Source organism: Triturus cristatus, chromosome 10 (assembly GCF_964204655.1).
Source record: "Triturus cristatus chromosome 10, aTriCri1.1, whole genome shotgun sequence".
Taxonomy (NCBI): Eukaryota; Metazoa; Chordata; class Amphibia; order Caudata; family Salamandridae; genus Triturus; species Triturus cristatus.
This window is the reverse complement of record NC_140593.1, coordinates 146,814,740-146,838,276: the sequence shown is the minus strand read 5'-3', so window position 1 is coordinate 146,838,276 and position 23,537 is coordinate 146,814,740. Positions and strand designations below refer to the sequence as shown.

Sequence of the window (23,537 nt, the reverse complement as noted above, 5' to 3'; positions counted from 1 at the left end):
AATGTTCAACACTCCGTCCATCATTTCCTTTGGTTATACAGTTTGTTTAGATTGTAATTATTGTACAAATGGCCCCAGAACTCTCTTGGGAGTGAGGCTTCTGGCATCTCTTCTGCACAGGTTTCAAGTCGTTCCTTACAGTAATGTCATGTCTGTTATCCACTATTTTTTTTTTGATAATCAACTTTAATTAATTTCAAGAACAATTGACAAAAAGAAAACCTTTGGCAGTTAATCAAGCACAGTGATTGGGGAGACACATTGGAAGAGAAAAAGGCAGAGACTTGTAAAACATTTGCAAGGATAATGAGAGCACATTCACTTACGTTCATTCTTATACAGCACATATTGGCACCCCCTAGGGTCACAGATTGAACTACTTGCCCCATACCTTATCAAAAAACTCGGGTCAGCCCCGGGCCTCGAAGAGGGCCTCTTCTTGGGTACCACAACAGTCCACACCCCTTCTCCAGTTCCGCCTAGTTGGTGGTTTGGCCTGGGACCAAAGTGCCGCTATATCCCTTTTTGCCACTGCCAACGCTGTGCCCAGGAAGGCCCTGTCGGCCCGGGAGCCATCGAGACCGTCAAATACACCTAGGAGCAAGCGCATTGGGTCGTGAGGGACCTCCCAACCCAGGGTCTGTGTGAGTTACAGCTCCACCACTGCCCAAAACGGCGCCAAGATGGGGCACTGCCAGGTCATGTGGTAGAAGTCCGCAGGGGCATGACTACAACGCGTGCAGGACGGAGAAGGCCTCAGACGAGCCCTATAGAGGCGCACCGGGGTAAGGTAGGCCGCATGGAGATAATAGAGCTGGAGCAGGCACAACTTGGAGGAGGTCGTTAGGGTCTTGGGGGCCATAAGGGCGTCTCTCCAGTCTGCCTCTTCTAGGGGACCCAACCACCCCTCCCAGCGAGCGCGCAGCAAATCTAGGGATGCGGGCCGTTATCAACGAGAGAGCGGTAATTCCGCGATACTCCCCCTCTGCCCAGGTTCCCCATCATCACCTGAGCCTCGAGAGGGCTGAGGCCCGAATTCCGGGAAGGAGGTGGGGGATGGAATGTGGGTTCTAAGGGCATGCCTTAACTGTAAATATTTATAAAATTGGGAGGAGTGTAGTGAACAGCGTTGCTGGAGATACGCAAAAGACCTGATGTGGTCCCCTACCCAGCCGTCTCCCAGGAGCGAGATCCCGATGTGGTCCCAGCGACCGAAGCCACGAAGGGCCTACGTTTCCTTTAGCCAGGTACCACTCCACAAGAGCGTCTGCTTAGTGAGTGTCCCGCCCCAATGGGTGTGGCGTAGGGCCGCATGCCAGGCCAAGAGCACCGTTCGAGTGACGGGGGTGAGGGCTCGTGATATGGGGGCCCCATACAGGTAGGCCTGAAAGTGCGGTAAGTCCATGGACCGGAGTTCCACCCGGTATGCCGGGTCGGACCAGCCGCCCGCAAACCAGTAGTGGATCACAAGGAGCTTCGTGGCCAGGTAGTATAGGTGGAGATTAGTGACCCCAATGCCCCCATCATAAGGAGGTATACGACAGTGCGCCAGGGATCATCGTGGCCGTCCACCCTCCCACAAAAACCGGGAGAGGGTACTGATGCTCAGATCCGGTTGCACAGGTCCACCCCCCGGCGTCGATGAGGAGAGGAGAACACCTCAGGGAGAGGCGGCCAAACCGGACCATGCGGCAGCGACAGGCAATAGTGCGAGCTCCTCGCCCAGTAGGACCAGGCCCGCCTCCACGAGAGTAATTGAGGGATGGTGGGGGCCGAAGATGGCCCGAGCCCTGTAAAGAGAGTTGCCGGCAAGTCCAGGCGCAGAGTGCACGGTCAGGAGCGTGGCGTGTAGGGGGGGGGGGGGGGGGTGGGGGGGGGGGGGGGGAGAGCGAGGGGAGGAAAGGGAGCAAAAGCACCAATGCTACCCTTACTCCAGGCCGGCCCCCGAGGAAAGGACCAAGTCCGGCGTTGCTGCAGTGCGGGGCGGTCAAGATGTTGCAGGCCTCAGCAGCCGGTGGCAGCAGACGGCCCCTGGGGACCCCACACAGCAATGCGGGTGAGTGGGCACAGGACCCCCTAGGCCCAGCACATGCAGCCGGCCAGGCCCCGTGACTGGACCGGACACACGGGGAGGCCCGCCCCGCCGCCCCTCTCGGCAATGGCAGCCGTACAGGCCGAGCTGGGACGCCAATCTGGCGCCGCCCACACCCCAAGTCAGGTCCATCAACTGGCCACTCGGGACCACCACCTCCAGTGCTCTAAGGTCCGGGCCAGCCTCTCTACGCCACTGCCCGACAGCGGCAGCCGAGCCTCTATGCACCCCTGGGTGTCACAAAACTCACCCCCAGGGCAGCCCAGGCCCACGCAGATGGTCCATGGGCAGGATCCCGTGGCCGGTGGGAACGGGTGGGGCTGCCGCCCGCAACCCCAGACCCTCGGTGTCCCCCTCCTCCAAGCGGGCCGGAGCCAAGGTGTAGAGGGAAGGCGGCCGCTGCAGGAGAGGAGGGAAGGGCCCAGCCCCCACGCCGCTGCCCAACCCGGCAGCCGAGCACCCCCCGCCGTCACTCACCGGGCCTCAGCTTGCGGGACACCGCAACTCGTCTCCGTCCCCCACGGGTCCAACCACGCGGGGGGGTGAATCCGCCTCCGGATCCCCCGCAGCGTCACAATGGGGGTGATCAGCGCACCGAAGGTGAGGAGGGCAGAGGGAGGGGGGAAGCAACCCGGTCCAATGCCGCAGAGCCTCCGCAGCCCCCAGGAGAGTCCGATCAGGTGCCGGGCACTGTTCAGAAGCGCGGCGCCAGGAGGCCGCCATTTGGGGATTTCCAGCCCGCAACCGGAGAGAGGCAAAGCAGGGCAGCGGAGACTCGGCTGCCCCACCAAAGGGATCGACATGCAGGTGGTGGATCGGGGAGCCCTGGAGGGGCTAATGGGTTGTAGGCGGAATTGTAGCACTGAGTTTGCTTGTTTTAGTCGAATTTTACATGAATGGTGACAATGGACATCCTTGCCGAGTTCCTCTATGAATCTTCAAGGGATTGGCAGTGTTGCCATTGATGCGAAGTCTAACACGTGGTTCTGTATTTAATAGTTTCATCCAGCGGAAGAATGTTTGTGGGAATCCCATTCTGCGGAGGACATTGAACATAAATGACCATTCCACCAAATCAAAAGCTTTGGCCACATCTAATAAAGCAGCAGCTGTGGGTAGCTCTGGATGCAATTGATGGAAGAGTGTGAATATAGTACGTAGGCTGTGCGTTGTCGAGCGTGTTGGAATAAATCCGGATTGGTCTGGTAATATTAGGTTTTGCATTAGGGGTTGTAGTCTGGGGGCTATTATTTTTGCTAATATTTTGGCATCTGTATTTATACGGGACAGGTGTCTAAGATTCACACTGATATGGGTTTTTCTCTGGTTTAAGTAACATTAATAGAGCCTCAAGTATGGAGGGTGGACACCATCCCTCCTCATAGGCCTCCTTGTACATCTCAAGCAAATGGGGGGTCAGTAAGTCACTGAATTCTTTATAAAATTTGCTCTGGAGACTATCCCTTCCCGGGGCCTTGTTGTTTGGGAGGGCTTTTATTGCCTCTTTGATTCTGTCTCCTGTTATAGGTTGCATAAAATATTTTCTGTGGGTATCAGAGAGCCAGGCGAGGGCTATATCGTCTAGATTTTCGTCAATATCGTTCTCCTAAGTGGCCAGCTGTGTGGAATATAATTGTGCATAGTATTCTACAAACCTCTCTATTAAAGATGGTGTGTCGTAATATGTCTTACCTTGCCCATCAGTGATATGTATGATTTGTGTAGGAGTATGGGAGGTTTGTATTGTAGCTGTCACAGAGAGGCTCGGATGTTCCCCGTAGTTCCGTGCAACGTGTCTACGAGAATGGTATTTTACCTCACTGTCTGCTTGTACCTGATAGGCAGTCATTTTGTTTCTGATATCAGCAAGTATTGCAATATTGGTTATCTGTGCATATTCCTTCTCTAGTGTCTGGATTTTATTTTCTAACTTGTTCAGTTACTGACACATATCTTGTAATATAGCAGCTTGTTTGCCTATTCAATGTCCGCATAGTGTTACCTTGAATGCCTCCCAAAGTGTTCATGCACTAGCAACTGTCCAGGAGTTGTGGTCAAAGAAGGCTACGATAACATGTCTTACGTCAGTTTGATAAACTTGGTCTAGCACAGCTGCCATACAAACTGACGGGGAGTGTGTGTAGGGAGTGTTAGCAGTAGGCAGACAGGTGCATGCTCAGATAGCTTCTTAGGCAGATGATCTATTGAGGATGTCCATGTGCTATCCCCTCATGTTGCTATCCAGTAATCTACCCATGACCATGTATTAAGTGCCGTAGAGGTGCATGTGTCTTCTCGGGTTTCTCAACCTCCATAGATCAATCATTTCTTGCTCCTCCATATCATCCCTAAGCACTTTGGTCGCTTGCTTACCGTATTTATCATTGCTCGTGGATCTATCCGTGGCTGGGTCTACGCATGTATTGAAGTCACCTCCCCATAATATCTCTGCCGGCGCTAGTTCGCGTAATTTTGCCCATAATTGTGCAAAAAATGCTGGGTCGTCTGTGTTCGGGGCATATATGTTTACTAGTGTTAGCACCGTCCCACTTAAGTTCCACTGGACTATGATGAGGCGTTCCCGAGTGTCCGTGAGTGTGTAGCAGTGTAAATGGGGTGCCTTTTCTGACTAATATCAGTACCCCGCGGGCGTACGTTGAGTAGGAGGATGCTATACGTACGGACGCCCATCGGGCACCCACGCTCAACCCTGTTGTATTAGTGAGGTGTATTTCCTGAAGACAGGCCACCTCTACGCCATGGCGGTCGAGGTAAGCTATCACCGGTCTAGTCTTCCGTGGATTATTTAATCCCCTGATGTTCCCTGTGAGTAGTGTTAGCGATCTAGTGCTCTGTACCATATTACAGTTTAGTATCTTTTCTCAAGGTACGTGCTAAAGTGTTGTGGACGTTTACTGGTAGTGTGTCAGTCATGCTATTTGTCTGTGCCGATCACCATCATTTGAAACCTTTCCACATTTCTACCCCCCACCCACTCCAGCACTTCATTTGCACAGGTGACATTCACATACATTAAGTAAGTGATGTTTAGTTCTTGCAGTTTCCTTTTCGCAGGCATACATTTCTTCTGTGCTTCTTGGACCTGCATTGTAAAGTCCGGGTAGATGGAAATCTGAGCCTTCATATCTGAGAGTACATAGTTCCCTTGGGTGACGCAGTGCTGCATCCCGGTCTCTATAATTGAGGAGTCTCGCTATAATAGGTCAGGGTTGTGTGCCTGGAGGGGGAGGTGGCGCCAGTGATCTATGCGCTCTCTTCATTATGAACAATTCAGAGAAGGACTCTACCTAGCAAGTCCGTGAGCAGTTTTTCTGTGAATCTCTCCATGTTGCCCGTATTTGTGGACTCCGCAATTCCTGTGACTCTGAGGTTATTGCGCCGGGAGCCACTTCCAAGTCTTCTGCTTTGGACTGAAGCAGAACCAGTGCTTTTTGCATTTTACTTTGGCATTCCACAGCCGTATGCCAAGTGTCTTCTGTTTCAGACACCCTGAATTCTACAGTATCTAGACGCTCTGCATGTTTGTCTAACCTTTCTGACATTCGTTCAACGCGATATGTAAGAGATTCTAGTTTGCCATCAATAGTATTCAGGGTGGCTTGCATTGCGCTAAGGATTTGCCGAAGATCACCCCCTAGCTCTGTTTCCAGAGAGGTTGCGTTCATGCTAGGAGCCTCCTGATCTTCGCGTCGTAGCCCTGATGGTTTGCGCTGGTCAAACTGCAGCTTGGATTGCATTTTGTCCATTTTACCCATGTCTGCTGCGCTTTAGCTTCTGGCATGTTAGGAATAACTGTGTGGATTAAGGTCTTTTGGTGTCCCGTGAGGCTGTACATCCCGGGCCCATTGGCACAGGTGTACTATATGTCCACTTCCGTTGGACTATGTGCGTGGGTGGGGGCCTACTGTTATTTCCTTGTGATCGTGTCAGTTTATATGTGCCCAGCGTCCTAAGGTGTTTCTCTATTAACTATAAACTATCCGCACTGTGCAATACCAAGGACAATACGTTGTTACAATAGCACTTGGATGATTGTTAGTGCTGTGATAGGTGGTCCTCAATCAGGTTTCCGTGCTGCTCATAGTACGGAGACCGCAGTTATCGAGGTAGTAGATAACATCAGGCTTGCCCTGGATAAACGAGAATCTGCAATTTTGGTTCTCCTGGACCGGTCTGCGGCTTTTGATACCATCTCCCACAGAACTTTGAAACATCGACTGTAGGAGGTGGGTGTCAGAGGGAAGGCCTGGGACTGGTTTGAGAGCTACCTGGCTGACTGATTCACTACAGTTTGTGTAGATGAAATGGTCTCCCGTACCCACCCAGTAACGGTTGGGGTTTCGCAGGGATCCATTCTCAGTCCCAGGATGTTCAATGTATACTTAACACCTTTAGCGGGTATCATCAGATCATACGGTTTTGAGACTCTTTCGTATGCTGATGATACCCAGCTGCTCGTTACCTGTGACTCTGACCAGGATGGTGTTCAAAACAGTTTTAAGAGCTGCATGGTCCAGATCAACAATTGGATGAGCTTAAACAAGTTGCAGTTGAATGGCAGTAAGACTGAGGTCATTCTCTTTGGAAAAGCTGAGCAGTTCTGGACGCAGGACTGGTGGCCCACGGAGTTGGGCACTTGTCCCTCGCCCAAGCTAGCAGTGCGCAACCTGGGTATTACCATCGATAACTCCCTGTCCATGAAAGCCCATATTAATCAGGTGCTCGGAGTTTGTTTTGGGATTATGCGTAAGCTCCGAAAAATCTTTAAATGGTTACCCATTGAAGGAAGGAAACCACTGGTCCAGGGACTTATCATTAGTCGTCTTGACTATGGTTTACCGTACTTAATCAAGATCTGCTTATCAAACTTCAAATCCTTCAAAATACGGCTGCCAGACTTGTTCTTAACTTCCCCTCCCGTACTCCATTGGTTTCGACTCTTAAAACCTTGCATTGGCTCTCGGTTCGCAAAGAGGACATTTTAAAATCCTAAGTATCACACACAAGATAATGTATGGTGCCGGTCCATACTATTTGGCAAAAAAACTTCAATGGTATGTACCGGGACGTTCCCTAAGGTCAAGCACAAAGTTCCACCTTGCTCAACCACGCATTAGAACGGTCCGTAACGGTGGCCGTGCTCTGGAACAAACTACCATTGGAACTGCTATCTATAACAGACCATTCATATTTCTGTAAAAGGTTGAAGAATTGGCTTTTTCCGCAATAGGTTTCTGTATTGGGTACTTAGGTTACTCTCTGTCTCTTTTGTCTTTGGCTGCTAGCGCCTCGAGACCTTCTGGTGATTTGTGCGCTTTATAAAAACGTTTGACATTGACATTGGACAATGACTTTATATCGACCAGTTCTGATTGGAGGTCCCCCGCGTCAGAATCTCTCATTGAGCTTGTTGCAGTGTGGGTGGCAGCCCAGGTCTGGGACGTGTTTAACTTGTTATTGCATTGCAGGTGACAGCGGAAGGTCTTGTCCCATCTAAGGTGACTTACCCTTGTCCTCCCCAAGGGGATTATTAGAAAGTTTGGACAACTTTCCCGCAGGGCTCCTCTGTGCTATTATTTAACACTTTGCGCTGTTATCAGGCTCTGCATAGGTCTGCCTCCGAGGTTCACTTTCTGGCCTCGGTCACTGTGGTCTCGTCCAGGCAGTGCCAGGCTGGGACGGTCCGCACTATGCTCAGGGGCCCGGCTTGAATGCTTTTCCTCTCACTGTATTAACATTTCTAGCTACACGGTCAGATCACTTTCCCTTCCGTACCTTTTGTTATAGTAATGCGGCAGTGCTCAGCCGCTTCCACGCCAGAGGGTCTGTGTGATCGGCTAGGCCCGATCGTCCGATGATTGCGTCCTCCCGGTCTCCAGCTATAGATTCTTGGATGTTGCACAGTGCTCCGGCTGTCCCCTTCATGGTGGTGGCTGTTGCTCATCGCAGTTTGCATCTGCCCCCAATCTCGCAGAAGTTCCTTTCTCTTCCGCAACGGCATCCAGAGAGGGGGACGGTCAGACGAGGCCTCCGGCTGTGTGCTTGCCAGCCACTCGCTCCGGACCCCCGGACCCCACCTTTGTCGCTACAGGTCTTTGACGTTCACGCTGTATTCGCTCCGGCTTGTCGAGTAGCTGCTTCTCCCTGGTGACTGTTTCGTGCCATGGCCTGGGTCTCACAGACACCACGCAACACCGTGGCCCTCTCCACGTTGCCCGCCTAGGCCTTATGCTACGAGCAGGTACTCCGTATCGGTCACTGTCACACTCTCCGGCGTAATCCTCAACCATATTCTGAGTCACAGACGGCTGCAGGCTGTTAATTAATATTTCTTTAGTGGCGTACTGACACAGGATAATTAAGGATTATTGTCGCGGCTGATGGAGCGTGCTCAGTGAGCAGCCATCTTCAGGCTTGGCAAGCTCCGCCCCCCTAGGAACAGATGCTTACAGGGTAACATTTTCCATTCATAGCATGTTGGCTGTAGATACACAGGCTTTGCATAATCTGTAAAGCATACGCAGTGGTTAGCAAGTGGACAGTGTAGATGTCTGGAACACAGTGCTTAGTGCTGTTGGCCAATGATAGCCTGTTTACAGGCTAGGCTATCCACACAACAGTGTTTGGTAAACCTGTGTGGGGTTAACCAGGTGGCCACGTGCCTAAAACACCATGGTTGGATTTTCTTTTTGTTTGTTGAGTGAGCCCAGGGGTGAGAGGAAGGGTTCTTTTGTCATAGCAGGTATAGATTAATTTGACTTGTCATTTAGATATGCCAGCTTTCAGATAGGATGGCTCTTTTGGGCTTTGGCAAAGGGCCCAAAGAGCTGGTCAGGCTTTCTAAAGAACTTAGTCCTATCAATATAGTGCATGAGAGCCTGTTTAATATCTAGAGGACAAAGGGCTCTCTCCGCCACAGAGCCTAGCTGCTGAAAGAATACTGGGAAAGTATTAGTGCGATTGAGGTGGAAAGGGGATACTACCTTAGCGTGGAACTAAGGATCAGTTCTGAGAACAAATATGTCCCTGTGAACCTGAATGAAGGGGCTTTTGCAGGGTAAGTGCCTGAAGCTCACTGATGTGTCTGAGGGAACTTACTGCTATGATTAAGCCTAAAGTACATGAGAGGAACTGAAAAGCCAAGAGAGAAAGTGATCGAAGGGGGGGACCCATGAGCCTGGTGAGCACAACATTAAGGTTCTATGCAGAGGCAGAGAACTCTGGAAGGAAAGATCCTTGAGGCCTTCCATGAACGTTTTGATGACAGAGGTCTTATTAAGGAAGAATGTACCCTGTCTTGCATGTAGGAAGCAATAGCAACCAAGTGTAACTGTATGGAAGTGTAAAGGAGTCCTGACTTCTGTAAGAGCAATAGGTAACAAATGAGGTCTTGGACGGTGGGCTTTAAAGGGCACTGGGCAAGTCTGTGAATGCAATATTGGACAAACCTTTTCCACTTTGCAACATAACATAAGTCGGTAGTAGGTCTGCAGGCTTACGCAAAATACTCATGCACTTCAATGAGAGACTGAGATAACCACATTCTAAGCCCTCAGATGCCAAATTGTTATGCTGAGCAGTATGGGGCTCTGGTGCCTGATTTGACCTTCCTTTGACATTGCTTCTGTGTGAGAAGGACCAGCCTGTAGGGGAGCTTCTCATGGGAGCTGATGGGCATTGAGTAGTGTTGAGTACCAAGGCTGCCATGCCAAAGTGGGAGCAACCAGGACTGTGAGGGATGTTTGCTGCATCTTCCTTACCATCTGTTGCGCTAGTGCTGATAGCTGGGCAGAATGCGTACAGCCTTGATTCTGGGGTAAATACATGGCACTCAAGTTTTCTGTCTTGAAAAGGACTACTTTGCCAGGAATGATCGCTAAGAAGATTTTGAGAGCTAGGCATATGGGCAGGAGCTTGAGGTAGGTGTTGTGTCCCCCTCATTGAGGGAGTATATCATTGGTATTCTCATATAGTCTAGATGCCTCCCAGCCGGAGAGAGGCATCCATGGCAACAGTAACCTGTGAGATGGGGTCTGCGAAAGGCCTGCAACCTCAGACAGAGATGGGCACTGGCCTTCAACAATGACACATCTTCCCAATGATCCCCCACTTGTGACCACTGTGCTGAAAAGCAGTCTTGCAAAGGGTGCCTGCAGAGCCTGGCATGGGGAACTATAGCAATACATGAGCTCATCATACCTAGCAGGCACATTACGGTTCTGACAAGGAATGGGCTGAAAAAGAGGCAGTAGCTGCTGAAATGCCACACCCTCTATTGGTTGGGATAGGCTTTGCATGTAAAGGAATATAGGGTGCATCCTAAGAAGGTCTGGACCTGCAGGGGTTGAAGGTGGGATCTGAAGACATTTATTGTGAATCCCAGTGTGTGGAGCAGTGAGATTTCTGTTTGAGCGTGGTCTAGGCATTGCTGCCTGCGCTCAGCAAATCGTTGAGGCAGGGGAACATATGAGAGAAGTCCCTTCTTAAATGACCAGCCACCACAGGCTGCACATCGCGAATACCCTAGGGGGAAGTGGTAACCCCAAAGAGGAGTACTTTAAATTGGAAGTACTTTCCACTTACCCCAAAGCAGAAGTAGTGCCGGTGGGCGGTGTGGATGAGTACGTGAAAGCAGGCATCCTTGTGATCTAACACTATCTTGTAATCTCTCTGTTGGAGCAGAGAATTACATCTTGCTGGGTAGCCATGTGAAAATGGTCTGCCAGAATGTATTTGTTGAGGGGTCTGAGGCTCAAGATTGTCCAGAGGGAGCTACCCTCCTTGGGAACAAGGAAGTAATGAGAGTAGACACCTTTGTCCCAATGGTGAGAGGCACTCCACTGCACCCTTGTGGAGGAGTGGTTGCACGTCATCCATGAAAAGTGGAAGATGTTCTCTGCTGAGGGTATATGTGCAGGGTGGGATGTTGGGGGATGCTGTGAGGTGTTCTAGGCAGTAGTCGTGACAGACCAAAGCCAGAGCTTACAGATTTAAAGTCATTTCTTCTCAGATAGAGTGAAAATCACTCAGTTCCCCTGCCTGCCGAAAGGGAAGGGCAGCACAAGTCAGTGTTTGAATGTGGAGGCCCGTTTATAGGAGGCTACTCTACTCCTACCCTTATTGTTTTTGTCCCTGTCGTCACCGCTTGTATAACCCCTGCATGCCTGTTGATGGAAGGACTGCTGTTGTCTCTGACTGGAGTGTGGCTGGTCGGGAGTATTGGCCTCAGCTCAACCTCTAGGCTGTTGCCTCCAACAGGGGCTCCTAGCAGCTTGAGTTTAGAGGGCACCCATTGATGTTTTGATGTGGTCCTCCTTGACTTTCCCTAGCATCTTGTTAACCTTTGGCCCAAATACCTATTCCTCATTTAATGGCAAGTAACGGAAAACACTGTTGGGACCTCTGGGGTTTCAAGCTTGAGTTGTGGAGCCAGGCATGGCGTCACAGGACTGTGTCTGGGGTGTCAGGGGCACAAAGGATGTTGGCACTGGCGATGGTCTTGCCAGCGGATACTATCTCCTCCCCCCTCTAGCCAAGCTCATCATAGACATGTTTAACCAGCTGCTGCTGCAACGCTCCCCACTGGGAGCTGTCATAGTGGTAGAGGAGCCTAACAAACTTGGCTATGCACCAGCGGGCATCAGGCTTCTTTATCTCTTTATCAGGTAACGGGGCACTGCATGTGGCCTGAATCGAGGCCTTTTTGCAGCAGTATGGCTAACTAGGGAGTCCTGAGGGGTTGGGGGGACATGGTCTCTGATGCAGACAGGGTCATTAGGGCAAGGCTCGTACTCGTGTTCCACCAGGAGTGTTGAGTGTTACTACCTTCGTCTTCACAGTCTTCTTGAATGCCCCACAGGTGGATTTAAGCATGCCCTTGAGAAACTGCACCGCCTGCAATTATTTACATATGAGGTAGTCCTCCTCCTTGTGGAGGACATGCATGTCCATCATGTGGAAGGGGGCTGGCTGTTGGATGACCTCCTGGTATGCTGTGTTATCATGGAAGGGAGGAAGCTGAACATGAGGGGGACACCATGATGGAATAGTGGCAAAAGTCTAGATCGCCCAGGGGATCGAAACTGTAATTGTCCTAAGGGTCATCCGTAGGTCTAGGCTCAAAATGCGTTTTATAGAGATCAGCAGGACCAAAGGAGCTGTCTGGGTGAGAAAAGGAGCATGGAGACCCCTCAAGTGACTCTGGCAGAGGCAATAGGGTTAGTGTACTTGAAGGCAGCAACAGGGATGGAGGAGGGAGTGGTGGAGATGAAGGCAAAGGAGGAGGGCTAGTACTCATCTCTGCCTCTTGGGAACTGGATCCACAAAGAAAGGCGATTCCTATGCAGGTTCCCACACAAAGGCACGCCTCCTCTTGCAAGGTAGAGTCTCTGCTTGCTTTGGCGGAAGCAGTTGGGCCAACATTTTCCAGTGACGAGATGGTTAAAGAGGCGCTTCTGCCTTTCATTGAGCTCTTCTTAGAGCCTCGGCAGATGGGCAGCTCCAAACCCTCTGAGCCGGTCATCAATGGTGCCTTCAACATCGATGCGGTCTTCTGAGTAGATGGAGGCCTGGGCGCCGGAGGTGGTGGCTGAGAGGGCTCATTGCTCCTAAATAGATATTATTTTGGACACAAAACCTCCACTAGGTGGGAAGCTGAGCCAGAAGGCGGCAGAGACCCTGAAGGTGGCAGAGTCTTGTGCGATGAGCTTGATGCCAGACCTTTTCAGAAGTGGTGCTCTGCCACGGTAGGAAGCCTCTTATGAGGCTTCAAGTGAGTGTTGGAGCTGACTTTACTTGCAGCCCTGCACATGGTCTTTATTCAAGGGCCAATGGTTTTGAGGATAGAGAGAGCTTCCTTTTCTTCTTGAGGGTTAGAAGCGCTGGAGAAGAAGGCCTCTGGGGTCGGCGTGGCTGAATGCTGGAGGGAATACATCCTGTCCCACCGGGGCGCCATAGGAGTCCTGTTCGCCCAGAATTCAGAGGGTATCAGTAGTCGCCTGCTAGTGCATCTTGTGGTGTGTATAAAGGAGTCTGGAGTAAAAGTGCATCCATTTTGTAAACACCAGAGTTCAATACAGCCATTGTCTGTTAAAATCATACTCATTATAGTACTAATCATTTTAAATTCCATTCCTGCACCAACCTAAAAGATAACCTAAGATGCATTTCTATAGTAAATTACTTATTTCAGAACTTGGCATCGTTGTTTATCCTTACATACATACCTCTTCTGACTTGAAGGCCTGCTTTGTATGGGTATACTTCAGAAACCTATAAAAAAATATATATATCCGTAAAGAGGGATAATCACTGTTCCCCTGTGTATGTAATTATCTGGCAATACTTCCTCGTATCTTAATGTATCAACATTCTGCACTTTCAAACATTCACATAAAACAGTATCTTAATAGAGGATATACATAGGCAGCATGCTTTTCTTTAGGTGTGAACAGTACTGTTTAACATTACAGTGAATTGCCTTCCACGCTTGCATTTTGAAGATAACGGGTGCATGACCTGTGCGTAAAAAAGGAGCTCAGTAAATTGGATTGTGTTAAAAAAAAAAAGAAAATCTGATGAATCAGTTAAGTGACAAACACTGCCATACTCCATGTTACATGTATGTAGATACTGAAAGACAACTTCATGTTTGTATCTAAACTCTACATACATTCAAAAGTGTCACTTTTAATGGCACTGTAATTGGTGCATTAGTTTAAAAATATCTTTATTTGCGTGATTACTTAAAACCATTGCAACGATAAAACAGCAGTATTCAAGTTCTCCAAGGTTAAAACCATGGTTGTGCACCAAAGTTTACAGTGTGCTTTTACACTAGAACTCTAGATACCTAATTTGGACCATGTATAAGAAAAAGCATTTAAAAATGGTTTAACGTATTTAAAAGGATTGAGATCGAAAAGTTCAAGCCTATGCAGGTGAGAGGTCAATGGCAATGTGTAGAAACCGCAGTGTGCAAAATAGCTCCCTGAACAACACGTGCGGACAATGTGCAAAGTCAGCAGTGTGCAAAAATAGTGTTCTAGTTGTCAAAATAGACTGAAGCTAATAGTCATTGTCCAGCTGTGATGTGCCGAGTCAACAGCGTATGGAATAGTTTTCCAAGCAGCAAGAGTAGGCAATGTGCAGTGCAACGTGTGAATTAGTTCACTGGGAAATAAGAACGTGGTGGTTAATGATTGGTTGTCGAAGGTAGTGTCCAGGTTGGGCAATTAAATACTGGTGTTTAATATTTTTCCCACTGTGCCCATAAATTGGAGAGGTGGCAGGCTTGAGCGCCGATGGCGACTAGCCTATGACCCAGACATTAAAGTCACCTACAGAGCCGCTATTAAAAAATTCCACAAACTTAAACGTAATTTAATGAGACAGTATTTCATCGGTAAAATCAGCTCTGTTGAAAACGCCTCAAAAACTCTGTTCAAAATAGTGAAAGAATTTTCTAAACCTGCTGTCCTTTCCTGTCCGATGTGCCCCAGCCAAAGCCTTTGCGATGGGGTCTCTAACTTTTTCCATGGTAAGATCATCGATATCTCTGCCACATTCAATCAGCCCCTGGCACCCCAACCCCTGGAGGAGGCTTTTATGTCTTTCAACACTAGCTATATCGAAACATCCCTGACAAAAATGCTGTCGTGTAAATCCGGGTCCCCGCTGGATCCGTGTCCAGCCCAATTGCTTAGCTCTCTCGCCCCCCTCATTAGTTCTCCTCTGACTTCAATCTGGAACTCCTCCCTACAAACTGGTATGTTCCCCACGTCTTGGAAACAGGCCATGTTGCTCCCCATAGTGAAAAAACCTGAAGCCGATCCTACGGTATTCAGTAACTACCGACCTATCTCTCTCCTTCCTAAACCAGCCAAAATACTAGAGAAAGTAGTGCAAGAACAACTTGCTGGCTACCTGGAGTCTAGACAACTGCTTCATGATTCACAATCCGGATTCAGGTCCGGTTATAGCACCGAGACCGCTCTCCTGGAGGTGACAGACTATTCACGAAAGCGTGGATGCAGGCGAGGTGGCCATGTTGGTGCTCCTCGACCTGTCCGCGGCTTTCGATACTGTCTCCCATGCCATACTGATTGATAGACTACACAATCTCGGGATACCGGGGACCCCACTTGCCTGGATTAGATCCTTTCTAAGTGGTCGTACTCAACAGGTCCTCCTTCAACCTTTTGTTTCTGAGAAAAAAACACTTCTCTGCGGTGTCCGTCAGGGTTCCGCCCTGAGCCCACTGTTTTTGAATGCCTATCTATCACCTCTGGCGGAGGTGGTTGAATCGGGGGAGGGGGGGGTCAGAGTGATCTCTTACGCTGACGACACACAACTTGTGATTTCTTTTAGAGATCACTCTGATGCTAGCTTTTTCAATTTCAGACGCTGCCTGGGCAACATTTCATCGTGGATGACTCAACACTCTCAGGCTCAATGCGGACAAAACCGAGGTGTTGTTTTTTCAATCAAAAAGTCCCACCCCCACCTCTACCCTGGTGGCCGTCTGAGCTGAACCCTCCTCCGATACCGGTAAACTCAGCTAGGAATCTGGGTTTTCAATTTGACAATGAATTGTCATGCAAGGCTCAAATTAATAAGGTCACCTCTGCGTGCTTCGGCAAGCTTCGTATGATTCGAAAAATTTTCCCTTTCCTGCCTTTGGACACACGTAGGGCCGTCATCCATGCTCTCATAACAGCACACTTGGATTACGCAAATAGCCTGTATGTGGGAGCTCCGGCCTATCTGATTAAACGTCGGCAGATTGTGCAGAATGCTGCAGCAAGGCTGATATGTAATATCCCCTACCGTCACTCAATAACCCCTCATCTGCAGAAGCTACACTGGTTGCCTGTGACTTGCTGCATCCAGTCCAAATCCTTGCTCCTGGCTTTCAGGGCACTAAAAGGCCAAGGGCCTGCATACCTCAGCTCCAGGCTCAAGCTTGCCCAATCCAATCGAGCACTGAGATCTAATCATCTCGGTCTCCTTCGCCCTCCCCATTTTCGCAGCTCCAGAATGGGGGGGTAGAGCTTTTGCTTTTATTACTGCTAAATCTTGGAATAGCCTGCCACTATCCCTCCATATGACGGAATCTGAATGCCTGTTCAGGCGCAACTTAAAAACCTGGTTGTTCTCCAACTTGTAGCTTCGCTAGATACTCATACTGCACCTTGTCCGTAGCGCCGGGAAACCCCCGTTGGGGGTAGCTGCGCGCTTTATAAGCTTCAAAATAAATAAATAAACATTTCCGCCTTCGAAACATGCTTGCACTGCATGTTCAAATCCCCTTGGTCTTTAAGGTGGGTTTTAACAGAAGTCTGCGTTAGTTTTCCAGTCGCCCGCATATGCACAATAGATGTAACACATCCTCTTTTGCTTCCCTGCACAGTCGGCAGTTAGTTGTTGTCTGTGGTCGTTTCCATGGAGGCAAGTAGAGCAGTGATGGAAGAATACCCAATTGAAGATGATGATATTTTTCCTTTGTTGCTTTCGTGAACCCTGCTCCTAAGTAAGATTGAGAGGACGCTTTAGAGTAACTCTGAAGGATAAACCATCCGGGTGCCTTTTCTTTTAGCACAGCCTTATCTTCCACTAAGGACACCATTTTAACTGTTTTATTAACAATTTGTTTGAAGCTTTTATGAGTCACAGCAGCCTCCCAAAGCTCCCGTAGGCCCAGTCAATCGATTAAAGCTTGCAAGTAGATCATGGCTGCACTGTCTTTTTTTTACTTGAGTTCCTTCCATAGATGTGCATTCAGAGTCCTAGGTTCGACTACCATGATTTTGTACCATCATTTGATGAAGGCGCCTTTGCGTGCTATTTGTTGCATCTGCAGGCCAAATTCTAATCTAATTTGCGCCGGTGGGGTGTATTTAGGTAGACTGATTATTATTCTCAGGGTTCTTGCTACTGCACTGTCCAGTGTACTTGCGTCCCTTTTCCATAGACACTCGCTCCCATAGGTGATGGTTGGAATGAGCTTTGCTTGAATCACCTGGAGCAAAGGCATGAGGCATGGGTCGGTATTTTTGAGTCTGATGTTTTTTAATGCAACCGCTGTTACGGTACCTCTTCTTGTTATGGCCTTTTTTGTGAAGCAAATGTACATTTGCTATCCATTATGATGCCCAAATATTTATATTATTTGAACGCTTCTAGCGAGAGACCTCCTAGATGCCAGTGATGTCTGTGAGCATTGCTTTTTTTGATTAACCGTATCACTTTGGATTTGTCTAGGTTTATGCGTAATCCGTTGTCAACAGAGAAGTTTTGCCTGGTGTCTAATAAGTGTTGGAGGCTAATCGGAGTACAACTAATCAGTACAAGATTGTCGGCGTACAGTAAGTTTGAGTGAGGAAGTCCTTCCATCTTTAGGGCATGGGATTTGCATTTGTCCATCTCTGTCGAAAGGTCTGACATAAAAAGAGTAAACAAAGTTGGGGCTAGTACGTAGCCTTGTTTCAGCCCCTTAGTAGTTGGTATCTTTCTGGATACGCAGTTGCCAGCTCCCAGTTTTATTTGGACCCAGGTGCCGGTATGTAGGAGGATCAGCTGATTTAGGAGGGCAGTTGGAATTTTTCTTTTGGACAGTTTATCCCACAGTTTCTTCCTGTCAATGTTGTCAAAGGCAGATTAATAATCAAAACGTAGAGTGGCAAGTTGGCATCTCTTACAGAATCTATCAGAAGGAATAGGGTAAGTATATTGGTTGTTGTTCCTATCAGCTTGCGAAATCCCGTTTAGTTAAGGAGAATGACTGCCATTTAGGGCGCCTAATCTGTAAATTTTTCCAAGAGAAGGCCAGGGTACTATTTGACATCAATGTCTATTAAGGCGACCAGCATGTAATTCTCTGCTTCATTCTTATTGCCTTTCTTATGAATTGGGGATATGATTGACCCCTTCCAAGAATCTGTTATTCCTCCTACTTCAAGGGTCTGTTTAAAAAGCAGTAATAATGCTGCTGCCCAATAAACTGGGTCTTGCTTGTACAGGATCGGGGGAATGCCGTTGGCACCTGGCGCCCCCTCTGTCCTGCTTTTTGCTATTCTGTCAGTAATCTGTTTGCCCATGAACGCAAAAAGGGCAATTGCCAGTGATTTATCTGGGTCAGATAGTTTGCTCTCTGGCGTATATCCAGATCTCTGCTCTTCACGCACAGTGTTGGCAGGTACTGTGTTGAAGTGATGCCAGATAGAAGTGGCCCAGGCTTCTTATGTTAAGTGTGAGTTGAATCCATGCGCACTTGGGTACTGTAAGATGGTATTTGTTTTTGTGTTGTCCAAGACCTTGGCCCACAACTTGTCTTTTGATTCCCTTTTCGATTGCCAAATGAGCCTCTTCTTGCTAATTTTTAACTGCTTAGTTCATTTTGCATGCCATCATCTGGGCCTGTTCATCGGGCCTCTGTACCGATCTGTTTATCGCTTTCTTGCGATGCCTTAGATGCATCTTTTGCGTAATTGAGAGATGACTGCATCAGGTGCTTTGTGGCACGAGAGGGATCCTCCGTTGAAGAGTTTCTCCTGTTGTTTAACGAGGCTCTTCCCTTGTTGTGTGGGCTTAGCTGAGTTTTTTAGTGAAGATGTCCCAGCAAGTTAACATGCTTGTATTAGTCCCTTTGTTGTCTTCCCAGAGAGTCTTTGCCAAAGTCAGGAAGTTTTCCGAGTGGAGCATTTTGCATTTGATTGTTCTGCAAGCAATTGACTGTATGTATGGCGCTTGGATCCTCCACTGGTTGGGTTAATGTTATGCCTAGGAGGTTCATCATGATTTCTTGTGGAAGGTGGTCGCAGTGGTCTGAAATTCCTATCCGAAAATCTACAAATTTTACTGATCAAGGGTAGGGTTATGAAGGTGGGATCTATTGTTGTGCTGATTGTCGCATTATGGAAGATCGCCGCTGGAGGGCGGTCACCTGGAAAACGCCAGGTTAGTGAGACCAAGCTCAAGTGTTCCAGATCCTTTAGAAATTCTTTTGCTAACCTGGTTTGCTTGTCCCAGAATTCCTGATCAGAGATGCTCCATGCCAAAAATTGTTCTTCAAATAGTTGGTCCCTTTCTGGGGACCCCGTTAGGTGCATGTTAGAGTCGCCTGTTACCATAAGATTTGGCGTGGACTCTTCTTATAGTAATACAGTTGTTTGTTTGGTGACCATTATAATATTCTTCGCTTGTTAACTTTATAGATACTTCCCCTGACGAAGGGCGACCTGCCCGAAATGCATCGGGAGATATGTTAGAACGGAGAGATGGACTTATTTACTGTCAATCAATTTAATTTGGAGCTGAAGCATCCACACTTCATAAATAAACAGATTTAACGAATGAACATTTGATCAACCTTCATTCTTTTAAAGCTTTTGTCAAGCACATTGAATCCTGCCTATTGCAGGCCTTCGGCTGTGCCCAGGGGGATGTCGCCAATTTAAGCGCCACTACCCTTGCGTATTCCTATCTACACCCTGGCCAGAGGGTGATACCCAGGTGCACGCCACAACCACGCATCTTGAGAACTTTTCAGTAGTGCGTGTTCTAATTACCTATAGCTCTTCTGATAGTACCCTTGTTAATTCAGATCCCAAGAGTTTCACTCCATTGATTTTGTTGGGTGGATGGAGGTATATATTTAACAATATTACTTGTTGATTGCTGTTGTCGCCTCCGAAGTCCATTTTGATTGATTTTATGGCATTTGTTGGCGTAGTTTTGACATCCAGTTCCTTAATTGCGTTTATATTCTGAATTGAGGTGTAGATTGTGAGACCTTTTTGGTGCCCGAATTTGGCGCTTTTTACAGCTGGGAAGTGGTATGTTTTGAGGCCTTGTAGATGGTGCGGTTGGTCTAGCCAGGTCTCTTGTAGCAGGAGGAGGTCAAAGTTTTGAAAGTATAACAGGAGCTGCTTGTCCATAGTTTTATTTCCCAGGCCATTTTATTTTCCAAGAACATGATCGTAACTGAGGATTGACTGTTGGGGATTGTTTGGCTGCCAGTCAGGTATTCTTGCTCCGTAGATTTATAGTTCTGGCTATCCAGGACCAGTCGTCTGATTTGGTGCTTGTCCTTGTTTGCCAAGGACTCCAGTCTTTTGTCTCCTTCTGTGATAGAGGTACTGCATGCCCCTTATAGCACAGATTATATCTTCCTCGTGGTGTATGTGTGCGAGAGGCGGGAGATTTCCTGCTCTTGTTGATTTGATAAAAGGAGCTCTGGGAAGTTTGATTTTTGATAGGGCTATAGTTGAATACCCCAGGCATTTAGTTGACGTTGCTCATTCAAGATCCTCTTTCCTACTTTGCGTGTGGCCTCTTGGTCTGATAGATGTTTGAGTTCCTTGAACTCAATAAATTCCAAATTGTGCAATCTTATGTTAGCCAGGTTGCTGATTGATGTTAGTAGCCGCAGGATATTCCCTCTATCTCGGATGTCACCCCGGCCTTTGGAATTTTACTCCGGGATGAGCAAGATGGTGCGAGTCTTAGGTTCCTCCTGGTGATGGTCACCTAGGGCGCTCGCTGGAACTACCAGTTCATTCTGATCGGGAGAATTTGTTTCTGTAGGTAATGATGGCACTTCAGTCTTTAAAGTGATTGAGCTTTAAGAGGTGTCCCCATTTTGATCCCCCTCCATTGGTTCGGGAGAGGGGTTGGCCTGGCAGTCTGCTACTTTTTCCTCCGGGCTCTACGCACTCCGTGGTCGCTCGGTACAGCTGGTTAGAGAGAATGTCTGTGGCAGAGGAGGTTGTCAGTACCCGGATTAACCTCTGTAATGAGCTTTCGCTTGTTGGGGTGTCGGTGCCAGTTTAAAAATATGCCATTATGTTGGTCTTCCGGCTCCTGCCCTTCCTCCTCTGTTTCCGGCGATGTTTTGTTTCATGCAATTTCTTACCCCCTTTTTCTTCTCCATCAGGCTGGCCTGGTGGGCTGGGGTACGTTCTAGCTGCTTGTTAATTCACCAGTTGCTGTGAGGCACCAGTGGGCTCTAAGTCTCCGATGTCTGAACTTGGATTGTCTTTAAAGCTTTGTTCAATTCCTATGCCCGCTTGTCCCCCGTAGGCCTTTTCGCTGGTGTGTTGCAATGACTTGTTGCTCGTCCTGGGGCGGGACTGGCCTGGTACAATGCGTCTTTAGTTTTAGGGGACTCTAAGGGTGCCTTGCACCTGGCACAATTGAGTTGTAACCCCTGTGGTGTTAGTGGTTGATCCTGTAGTGCCCCTTCATTGGCTGGCCTGTGATGCTATTCTTGTGGTGTTCGTTGCCTTTTTTTTTTTTTTTTAAATATCAGTTAGGAGGTCCCCATCACTAAAGGTAGAGTTGAGAGTTTATTGACGATGGTGAAACAGGTGCAGCGTGGCTGGATTAATTGTGTTTCTGCCTGAGGCCTCTTAAATATGTTATTCATGTCCGATAGGTTAGCATTGATTATTCGAGACATGTATTGCCAGGGAATTAAGAAGAGATAATTGAATGCTCATTTTAGCTGAGTGGTACTGCATTGCTTATATTGAAAGTTGCAAAGTGTTTACTAGAGATAACCATACATTTACTGTGCCTGTTGGCTTCTCCTCGGCATTCGTAACTTGGTGGATTTTATTGTCATCCTCCTGAGGGGAATCTGGGGAGTATGAGGCTACCTGCCTTTCCCATTCTTCTGTTGTAAGGTATAATGTATTGCTTGTTTTGCCTTTTGCAGCTTTCCCAGCTTCGGTGTCTGCCTTCTCTGAGCCACTGTCAATTTTATCAAAATGGTTTGTTGCCTTGGACCCAGCTGTATCCTGGGTCGTTGCACGAGGAGTGTTTCCTGCCCCTGTCCTGTCCTGCTCATAGGTCGGCTTGACGTTACTCTGTGGTGATTTGGCGGGGTCAGAGGTATATCTCAGTCTGATTGCATGTCTTATTTTTCAATAACTCTGCTCTGATGTGCACTGATTTCTCAAAAGAAGATTGCTTCAAAGAAGATGTAATTTAGTGTATCAATAATTATTATCTTTTTAAGTTCATAAATCTATCCAAAAGAACCAGAAACAGCAAACCATTGAGTAAAGGACTTTAATGGCATTTCTTCTGTGATGAAAGAGTTGCAACACTTGAGCGACCGCTGCAGAAAAGGACCCTTTTGGCTATGCTAACTTATTTTTTGAGGGCTATGCCTGATATGCACATTGTACATTTTCCTTTATTTACAATGGAGGGTCATTTCGGGAGGTTGATAAACTAATACCTTGAAAACTGCTGAAATGTTTACTTTAAAACTGGATTCTATGTCATACTTTGCAGTTCTTTGTAAATATTTGTGTGGGTGTTTTGTCAGTTACAGGCCGTTTAATCACCTCTATTGACATGTATCAGTTTTACAGACAATTTTCCTACAGTTTGAAGCCTCTGGCACTTGAATCAATGTAATCCTGCTCAGCAAATGCCAAATAGAGTTCTGCGAGCGCCGGTCTCTCCACCTGCACTATGCTCTTCCATGATAGAGAAGGTATGCTGTACCTTAAGCTCTTAAAATATTATGCATGAGGTGCACATTTTCCTCTCCATACTGATGATGTCCCTATGACCTGGCTTGCTCTGTGTCAGATACTAAATATTGTGTTTTGAGATGATTCTTAACCTTACATCTTTTCTCCTTATCCACAGGGCCCAGGACAACTACATTACCCTGAGTCCTCCCCGACTGGATACCTCAAGCTGTTATGGTTAACGGGGAGATTGGGTTGAAGAAGACCAAAAGAAATGGTCTAAAAAGGATCTCACAATGGCCTTGGGCTGTGTACTCCAAAACCATAGAATTTGCCAACTAGCCCAACCTCAAAAAGTCCACTGCCTTCGGCCACCCTGCACAGACTAAATAAGTAGGGTTTCATTAGATGGTTCTTGTGTGGATTCAGACACTACTGTAGACAGAGATGCAGAAACCATATAGCCTGCATAGTGTCACACGGGTATTATCACCGTCTGTGCAGGCTTCTGATTGACCTGAGGTTTGGTTTACCTTTAATACTAGAGCCACAGCTAGCCACTCCTGTTTTATGATGCAAATACACTTTTCAGTGGGCAAAATTTAAGGTTGGACATAAGGGAGCTGAACATATTGTGACAACCTTTCCTTTTCTTCCATAAGACAGGCATAATTTCTACAAGAGAATGAAGCAAGAAGTGCTAAGTGAGGTAGGTCATGGAGAACTCGGATGTGTTTGTTCTCTTCCGCAGAGTGAATTGTAGTGAATGGTTAACCCTTGGGCTTAATGAATATAAACTGGTCATGTCTGACAACCTAATTCTGGATTTAAAAAAGTGAAAACGTAAAGGATAACAAACAAACCAACTACAGACTTTCTTACATATGAACGGCCACATCACCATTTTTGTTTAGCCTAGTGACTATGAGCATAGGCTC

General features: G+C 47.8%; 1 protein-coding gene across 5 annotated transcripts in view; it reads right to left on the bottom strand.

Moving 5' to 3' along the window:
- DNAJC13 (DnaJ heat shock protein family (Hsp40) member C13) overlaps positions 1–23,537 on the bottom strand; it is a 1,667,846-nt gene that overhangs the window by 891,569 nt on the left and 752,740 nt on the right. For all 5 annotated transcript variants that reach the window (XR_014970022.1, XM_085630673.1, XM_085630671.1 and 2 more), the window contains one exon: positions 13,339–13,384. Coding sequence is in view for 4 of the 5 variants with exons in the window: in XM_085630673.1 (XP_085486799.1) it covers positions 13,339–13,384 (46 nt within the window). In the remaining variant the exon portion in view is untranslated. The remainder of the gene's footprint in view (positions 1–13,338; positions 13,385–23,537) is intronic.